The following is a 9396-nucleotide window of genomic DNA, read 5'->3' as shown; positions in this document are numbered from 1 at the left end:
CCCCCGGCACATGTGAGTGTAGCAGCTAAGGGCTCATTTATACCCAGTGCCTTCCTGGAGCACTGTCCTTGGCTTACGGGGGCTGCCTCGGAGGTTACACCGCCCTCCAGCTCCAGGAGCCAGTGACGCACTGGCATGTGGGTGCCACTGCCCAGCCCTGCTGCTTCAAGTCAGGGCAAATCTATGGGGTGGTTTCTGCTCCAGAGTCCCCGAGGATCCCATGAAGGCCAGCCTTGACCTGAGCCACTGCTTGTTCCACTCTTGCCCCTTCCTTATCCTGCTGCCCTCACTCCCATGTCATCTTCCGCCCCTCAGGTGCCATACTCACCTAACATGCTGACCTGCTATCTCCCGGTGGCCTTGGCTGAGAGTTCATCTTTGGCGCCTGCTGCAGTCAACTGTACCTTCTGTTGGAGCACGTGCCTCCAGGTGCTCTTTCTCTCCAAGCCTCCGACACTGTCTTCTTGAGCGTGCTCTCCAAGTCCAGGCCACAGTCCTGCAACCAGAAAGAGCAATTCTATATCAAGGACAAATTAAAGCCGATGCCCTGAACTGATAATTCCTTCCCTCTAAGGGTAAAACACACATACCCCAACACCACTATCACCAACAGTTGCCTCCCTGGTCTTCTATGTAAATCTTTTGTGCAGATGGACTAATGTGCTTGTCAGGTTGAGGTCAACAGGCAATCCTGGGAGTAGGTGTAGGAATCTCTTTAATTTGTCCAGTAAGTAGTAGGTCCTGAGACAGGTAGTGGAAACCAGGAACCTAAGAAGACGACTCCTAGGGAGGAAATGGAAGTTGGTTTCCCAGACCTCTCAGAGTAACAATGTGCCGCCCTTGGCCCCAGGCGGTGAGGGGTTCTCACGGGCAGGCAGCCCAGGAGCTAGGCAGGGAGAGCTGTGAACTGACCCCCGCAGAAATAGATTGGGTGGGTACCCACACCCTATAGCCAGATCGGCCAGATTGGCTCTTTTGGGGGTCATGCATTCCTGTTCTTCCCATTCCCCAGTCTCCCCCAACCCATGCTGTTAGCAGTGTCCTGTTTAGATATTTGGGCCAGGCCTCAGGGGAGCAGGCAAAAGGTGGGAGGGAAGACTAGGTGAGTAACCAGGAGAAGGTTTGGTGTCTCTGCTTGGGAAGAGCGGTAAAAGAGAATACCAGAGGGGCGGTGAGGCCATGAATCTGGGGACAACACCTGTGAGGTTCAGCCAGTGGAGTCTGTCCTCTGTGGCTTTTTGTTATCTTAACCCACAGTACCTTAGCCACATGTGTAGGATTGCTCGACCTGCTGGAGTGAACAGGAAGGTGGAAGGTCCGTAAGGGTACTGGTGATGTTTTCTCTTCTGTGTTTTGCTCCGGAATAACTGCTCTTTTAGGGGCTGGCCTGATGCTAGCTGGAGGAGAGAAGGGCCCAGCCCTGGCCTTAGTACTTTGTGTGGGGCACTCCCTGGAGGCTGGCTCGGGAATAAAAAGTGCCCAGGGGAAAATGAGACAGGAAGTCCTGCTTGAGCCATTAATGCTTTAGAGCAGATCGGCTCAAATGTTCCCAACCAAGTCCCCCAAGTCCAGAGGCATTGTCAGTGCCTCCCTGAGCTGCAGACTCTGGGAGCTCAGCTCAGTGCCGCTGCCACTGCGCAAGCATAGTATTCCTTTGAATTTTCCATTTCATTTTGAATATTTATGTGAATTTTGCAATTGACTTCATGATACCTTAGGGCTAGTTTTAGAATATGAATGATGTGAGAAGTGGTATAGTCTAGTTGCTAAGAACATGTAGTGTTTAAACACGCATGCTTTGAAATATTAACACGGCTACTCCTCTACTAATACCCTGATAGGAGAAGCACATTCAATCAATCTTCATTACTTGCAGATTTCCTATTTACTTGTTTCTTTTTCTTTTTTGTTACAGAGTCTCGCTTTCTCACTCAGGCTGGAGTGCAGTGGCCCAATCACAGCTCACTGTAACCTCAAACTCCTGGGCTCAAGCCAACCTCCCACCTCAGTCTCCTGAGTAGCTAGGACTATAGGCATGTGCCACTATGTCTGGCTAATTTTTAAAATTTTTGTAGGGACGGGGTCTTGCTATGTTGCCCAGGCTAGTCTTGAACTCCTGGGTGCAAGCCATCCTCCCTCCTTGGCCTCCCAAAGTACTGGGATTACTGTGCCTGGCCTGATTCCCTATTTGTGAACTCACCTACTCACCAAAATTTATTTGCAACCCCATAATTAATACGTGTGACACTTTTAAAACCATTTGACAAGTGGTAAAAATTTTGAGCTGCCTGTCGTGCCTGTTCCCAGCTTAGATGGAACAAGTCAATACTCTGCCTTCTTGTTTCAGCTTTCATACTGTACACAAGTGTCCTACAAGGTCTCTTTATCGCCATGTTTTCACATTTTTATCTTTTTTTGTTTACATGATCTCACTATTTAAAATGGCCCCAAAGCACAGTGCTGAAGTGCAGTCTAGTGTTCCTCAGTTGAAGAAGATAAGGTTCATTCAGGCAAGAGTTGTAGGGCTGTCGGGCATGAGCTCAGTGTTAATGAATCAACAATATATGTTAAATAAGGTGTCTTTAAGTAGAAACACACATAAAATAAGGCAATGTATTGACTGGTTGCCAAAATGATGTGCGCAGAGGCCTACAGGAAGCTGCCGGTATTTGCCCTGGGAGCGATGGCTCCGAACTCCCAAGTCATTGCTCCCGCGGCTCTGCAGAACCCGGCTGTGTGTGGACTGTACCTGGGTGAGTAGTTCGGGGCCAGCCCAGACCTCTGCCCCTCACTGGCCAGCCCCACCCCCACTGCAGACTGACCTGCCCTCCCTCGCCCTCCACACGCAAATAGCCCTTTCACCTGCAGTGCAGAGACGTCTCAGAGACCCTCCTCCTGGCCAGAGGCCACCAGAGCAGGAAGGGACGAACAGGTGAGGAAGGCCGGCCGCGCCAGCTCCGCCACCAAAGCTCTGGCGTATCTTGAAGGTGTCGACACCAGCCACAGAGAAGGCGGGAGCGCAACTCCGGGGGTGAACACGTCAGGCTCTAGAGAGAAGCAGACACGGGTTCCAGTCCTGGCTTCTCCACTCGCCGTGGACAAGCTGTTTATCCCCCGAGCTCGGCTTCCTCACAGGTGAAACGGGATGATGCTACTGCCGTAGTCCATGAAGTTAGACAACAAGGAGACTGGCGCCGCAGCTGGCACGCGGGGCACTCAAGGAGGTGGCTGCGGTGTGCTTAGGTGTGGGCATGACGCACACTTCGAAGGGATCCCCTCGCCTTTGGCCTGTGCGGCGGGGATTAGGCCAAGGCCAGGAACACGCATTTCCCCGACTTCTCTCCACCTCCAGAAGCCCACAGGCAAGACCTGTCCCTGACAGCGCTACCCCACCCCAAATCCCAGGCCTGGACGCTGCATTGTCCCGGCGGCTGTGGGGCTCTCGGTTACCAAGCCCTGCTCATGCCGGGAGCGCGAGGCACCGGTTCAGAGGCATCCCTGCTAGGTCGCCCTGGTCCCTGGCAGCCAAACTCCGAGGCCCCGGGCTGCGAGCGAGGCTCCGAAGTGCCTTGTACCCTCTGTGCGAGGGGCCACGGGAGGCGGAGGCGGCTCGGGTCTGGAGGGGCCACTGGTCTCCGACTTCGGTCTTGCAGGCCAGGAGCGCCTGAGGATGTCAGGCACGAGCCAGCGGTTCCGGGCAAGCCTCCGCGTGGCCCCCGGTCCTGGCTGCGCACGGTCGGCGCCCGGCCCGGGCTGGGCGGTGGAGGCCACGGGAGGGGCGGGAGCGGGGGCGATGGCATCCCTACTCCGGCTCCGGCTCCGGCCGAGGCGGGGCGGCCCGGCTGGCTCGCGGCGCAGCGGCCGCCTTTCCCCAGCGCGCCTGCCGGCGGCGGCGGTGGCGGCGTCGGCAATCCCGGCTCTTGGCACAGGGCCTGGCGGCCGGCCCAGGGCGAGGAGTGGCTTCCAGGAAGCGGGCGGAGGAGCGTTCCAGCCGAGTCTCGCCGTCGCCGCGGCTCCGCGCGCTCCGAGCGGCCGGGGCCCGGCCTCTCGACCGGTCTCTTCGCGTCCTGGGTGCCCCCAGCTCCGGCGGCGAGCGCGGTGCCCGAGCGCGGACGGACGGGCGCCCGGGCGCGCCGTGCACTTGCCGGGCGGTGCAGGTGGCGGCGCGCGCCCTCCGCCTCTGGGCCGCGGCCAGCGCTGCGCTCCGCGCGCCTGGAGGGGGCGGGACAGGCGGGCGGCCCCCCTCCCGGCCCCATTTAACTTCGCGGCGGCGGCGGCGACTGCGGCGCCGCGGGCTGGAGGCCGGCGTCGGGGAAGGTCCTGGGCCCGGATTCTGCACGAGGTGTTGACGGGGCCGCTTCTACCGGCCTCTGCCCAGCGCGCGCCGAGCCGCACGACCCGTGGCCGCACGTCCCAGAAGCTTCCGCGGCGCAAGGTGGGTGCAGCGAGCGGGGCGAGGGGGCCTCTCCCCGGGGGCAGTCGGACGCCTGGCAGCGGCCTCGCCAAGCAAGTCGGGGGACTCAAGCGGGTGGGCGGCGCGCTGCGCGGGTCCCGGGGGCCTCAGGACGGGGACTCTCTGTGGGGCTTGGACACCTCGGGGCGGGCGCGCTCCGTGGGCCCTGGAGGGTTCGGGGAGAGCCTTTCGGGGCTCTTTGCGGGCTGAGGGGCCTTCTTGATTATGGGGGTGGGGGTCTCCACAGAGTTGGGTTTTTCAGAATGGGGAGTTTCTAGGTAGAAAACTTCGAGCGTCCGAAGGTCCGGCCAGTTGGCAACTGGGTCGCCAGCGCCTAGAGCGCCGCGGGCTGAGGTGCCGCGCGGTGGACGGGGGGCGTGAGGGGACCGGGACGCGACGCGGTGTAGCCAGTGCGCGCTGGGAAGGCGGCGCGGGGAGCGAGGGGCGCGCAGCCCAGGGCCTGGCATCCGCAGCCTCCCTTCAGCCGAGAGTCGCCGCCTCAGGTCGGAAACAGCAGCACATTTGCGGATCGCATTAGGCCAGGCCCTTAATGCTTTCTCCAGATGGAGAGAAGCCACCGACCCGCCCCCGGACACCGGCTCCGCCAAGGCGCCCGCGAGGCGAAGCGAGAGTTGAGTGTGACCTTGGCTTTTCCAGTCTCAACTCATACTGAATTCCCTGTAAATTGACAGGAAAACCCAGAGAAAAGCCCCCGCTGCCCTCCTGGTCTCGGCTGACCTTTGCGTTCGCCCTCGCCTAATTTGAGGAGACTGTGCCAGTCCAGCCCCGGGGCTGTTGCTTGCAAACGTCCATCAGCTCTCAGACCTCTCTGGCTTCGGGTCTGGGACAAGGAGGGCGCGGTGTCATCTGGTGGGGGAAGCCTTGAACTATCAGAAGACCTGTGTTCCAGTCCTAGAAAGTCACTATTTTGCTGTGTGACCTTAGGCAGCTCCTTTCCCTGTGTGGACTGGCTTGGTTGGTCTTAGACTCATTTTTGTCTCAAGCAGTAGAAGCTGGCAGGTGCCCTAACCTTGGCTGGTTGCTGGCTTCCTTAGCCAGATGCCAGTGGCCACACCCCGCTGCTGACAGATGGGCTGGGAGGTGGTTGGTGCAGGGTGTCTCAGCTTCTGCAGGGCTGGAGGTGTGAGCTGCCCACTGGAGACAGGTCCAGCCCCCTGCTGACCTTGATGCAGACCTCCTAAGGGAGCCCCAGATAGCTGCACCCTGCAGTGGGCAGCCCCTTCCTGAACCAACACAAACCTTTCCAGGACATTGTCTGGGCTTCAGGGTCCCCTTCTCTGATTGGTCTTTCAAGTCATGGGTACTGCCATTGGGACCAGAGCTGGTTGGAAACCAACTCTTTCCTCTTTTGTAGGCTTTAAGTGAGACCCCCAGGAGACAGGACCCCATGGCTTCCCCGAAGAGCCCCTGGTGGTTGCTGACATGGATGGTCTTCACGCACTCTAGCCTCCTGCAGGTAAGGTAGTAGGGAGGGGAAGGGGAGTGGTGGACATTCCTCTGTTTGCTTAGCAGGATTATTCTAGACCACCTAAGATGTGGTATGATTAATGTTAATCCTCCACCACAGAATTTAACTTTCTCTCCTACCTCCAGCCAATGATATTTCTGGGTGGATTAGCTGTAAGGATGCTCCAAATCCCTTGGGTTCTCTCTGAATCCCGAGCAGGGTCTTGATAGCACTGTGGATTACCATGCACCAGCAATGATTTGGGGCTCTTATAGACTCTGTCTTTCAGACTAGAATGGCTATTTGCATGTGCACAGTAGAGGCTGGGCTGCCAGAGGCCAGGACGCAATGAATGGGCAGAGCCGGGTTTTGGCCCTAGCTTAGCCACTAAATAAGTATTCTGAATTTACTTCTGTCATCACACATCTCATTGTTTTGCAATCCTCTCTTTAGACTTCTCTGTCTTTTCTAACCAGCTTGGGAGGACCCAGCTCGTGCATTGCACCCTTATTTGCCTACAGGGCAGACTCAAACAAGGGAGTGTAGCTACCATTGCCTAAGAGACAACAGAGAGTGACAGAGACCATGGCAAAGTGGAGAACACATGTTCCGTCTGTTAAGAGCAGCCTCTACTCAATTCCGGCAGATCATTGCTAAGTGGGCACACAAGCTCAAGATTGCCAGATCTTCTTATCTTTCAAGATAGCTAGACCATCCAGATTTCTTATAAAATCTCCCAGCTTTTAAAGCATTGAAAGCCAGACAAACATGTTTGCAGCCTGGATTCAGCCAAGCAGTTTCAGCCGCAGATCTAAGGCAGAGCACATCTTAGTGTCATGTCCAAGGGCTCAAGGGCTGCTGCTAGTCCCATATAACGTCTCGTGTGAATTAAAACAAGGCAACCCCTCCCTGCAGACGTAGCTTCTCACGAACATGCCTCGGTGGCCTGTGTACTCTCAGGGTCGAGCAAAGGGCCTGGCACTTAAGGGCTTAAATGCCTGTTAAATAAGCATGCATGCATGAATGGAGAATACACCCTGGAATAAATTAATCAGACTTTCTGCTTCTCGTTTCTCTCTCTTGGACTTAGTGTCTTTAAGGCCTCTTTTGGCTCCAGTGCCCCATGAATTCTGTGACTCACACAGAGCTGGTCGGCGAGGTGCATCTTCTCCCCCACTAACCCATTTTATTGATGCTGCCCCATAATTACATTTTAATAGATCTCTTTTGCTAAGTATTTTCAGGATGATTTTAGGGTTTCTCTGGCCAGCGAGTGAGCGTTGAGGTAAAAGGCTGGAGACTTACATTTCTGTCCTGTCAGCGGATCTAAAACAGGCTACGAGAGCTTCAGAGATTTGTTTCTGGTCAAATGGGGCTGAGGCGTCATGGCACAATGTTTCATTTTTTCTTCTTTCACCCTATAAAATTTAAATGTGCTTTGAGGCAGTCTGTTGACCTTTGGCCAAGGGCAGTGTTTGCCCAGCCTGAATCACTCACTGACCTTTTTCAGATTTTTCCATATCTGTGCGCCTGTGGCGGTGTCGTTTCCATGTATCGGGGCAGTGTGCACATAAGGTCACGAACGGAGACTTCGGACCAGTGGTCTTCATCATTCACGACACCCGCGTTCGAATCCCAGCTCCACGGCTGCATTACTGTGTCACACAAACATCTCAGCATCACATCTCAGTTTCCACATCTTTAGAGAGGAGGTATTAATAGTATCTGCCTCAAAGAATTGTTTGGAGGAGTTAATCCATTGTCAAGTGGAAAAAAGTAAAACGAAACAAAACAGTGCCTGGCACCTAGTAAGTGCACAGTAAATGTCAGCTCTCTGCTGTTGCTGCGGCGCTAGCGTTGGAGGTTGGAGCGAGCGCAGCTCCTGCATTTGCCGCCGTGGGGCTGCAGGGGGCACTCGAGAGGCACCTGCCGGGGAGAGCAGTTGCCGCGGAGGATGGAAGGAGACGGGCTTGGTCTTCTCAGGGGAGGTTCCTGCAGGTGAGGGTGGGGGTGGCCAGGCTCATCTCCCTGTGGGCCCTGCGGGAATGTTCTAGTGAAGGGTAGGTCAGTCCTGGGCCCTGCCCGTGGGTCGGACACTGGTTATCTCGTAGGGGCAGTGTTTGTTCTCGAATGTCGTCCTTTGCCTCCTAAGTGCTGCCACCAGAGCTTGGCAGAAAACTAATAGACGTGCGAGGCTGAGCTGTAAGGAGCATGAGCTGTTCTAACTAACTAATAAAAAATATATTTTCTTTATTAATCCAGCTAAAACTTAAACTCTTATGTTCACTGCCCACAAGTAATGGCAATAGATTGCAGAACGAGGTGTGAGGCTGGCGATTCCTTGTTTTCTGGCTCGTTCTTGACCATCCCTGGAGGAGCTCCCTGCTCCCCTCACCCAGACAGCTGCAGAGGCTCCCTTCTTCCTGTCTCACAGGCCCTGGAAACTTCCTGTTGCGCCAGCCCTTTCCTAAGGGACCTTGATCTTCCCAGAGACGACAGCAGCTGCTGTTCCAACTCTCTTCCAGCCTGAAATACTTGAGAGCTTTTCAGACTTTATCCTGACACCTTAAGGATGAGTCCTGTGTCAGTTGTCCCCTGAATTACAACTTGATCCTTGTTTTTTTCTCTGGCCCAGGGGAAAAACAAACCACCTCATCTGTTTACTAATTTAATAGTCATAGGGTAGCTTTCTAGTTCTCTGGCAAGTTCCTTCAGAAATGGTTTTAACATTGGTCACGTAGCTTTTCTCTTTAAACAATCACATCCAGGTGGCCTCTGGCGTACCTGAATGGCCCTTACCATGGTTTCCTCTGGTGAGGTGCTGTACTGTTTAGATTCTTGGCAAACCCTGTGCCCTGCCCCCGGTGAGTCTGGGTGGGATGGCCTCTTCAGAAGGATGACTTAATCTTTGATCACTCCCTTGCCAAGTTCATAGACATCTGTTGGAACAGGTTCCTCAAAGTGACAGTTTTGAAAGGCAGGAGACATTTGGATGAAGAGGTTCTGGGAGGCTCCTTGGAAGAGTTGTCTTGTAACTCTGTGGTGACGTCCTGTGCAGGGAGGATTTTGAAAATTTGAAAACATGATTTGTAAAATAAGCAAGTCTGAATTGGCTCAGCTCCTGTCCCCTGGGTCTTGTTGGCGCATAAGTATAAGACAGAATGGTTTCACGTCTTGTTTCTAATCCTGAGGCTGGAGGCTGGTGCAAGAGGCTGATCCTGCAGAGGGCTTGGAGGTAGGGTAGGCACAGAAGGCCAAGTGGTCTTGGGTATGTGTCCTTTCAGCTCCTGTTTCCTTGATCATTATACTGGTGGGGCTGCCAGGCAGAGTGTGGAAGTCTCTGAGATTGTGACAGGTTGAATAATGGCCCCCAAATCTGTCCATGTCCTAATCCCTAGAACCCACAGATATTCCCTAATATGGCAAAAGGGACTTTGCAGATATGATTAAGAATCCTGAGGTGGGGAGATTATCC

The 9396-nt window shown here is 55.0% G+C and overlaps 1 protein-coding gene across 1 annotated transcript in view; it reads left to right on the top strand.

Annotated features, from left to right (window-relative positions):
* The first annotated feature begins 5887 nt into the window (after window positions 1-5887).
* ADAMTSL3 (ADAMTS like 3) overlaps window positions 5888-9396 on the top strand; it is a 277061-nt gene continuing 273552 nt past the window's right edge. Inside the window, exon 1 of the mRNA XM_069465643.1 lies at window positions 5888-5930. Coding sequence (XP_069321744.1) covers window positions 5901-5930 — 30 coding nt within the window. The 5' untranslated portion in view covers window positions 5888-5900. The remainder of the gene's footprint in view (window positions 5931-9396) is intronic.

Source organism: Eulemur rufifrons, chromosome 3 (genome assembly GCF_041146395.1).
Source record: "Eulemur rufifrons isolate Redbay chromosome 3, OSU_ERuf_1, whole genome shotgun sequence".
Classification (NCBI taxonomy): domain Eukaryota; kingdom Metazoa; phylum Chordata; class Mammalia; order Primates; family Lemuridae; genus Eulemur; species Eulemur rufifrons.
The sequence above is the reverse complement of the archived record's forward strand: the minus strand, read 5'-3'. Positions and strand labels throughout refer to the sequence as shown.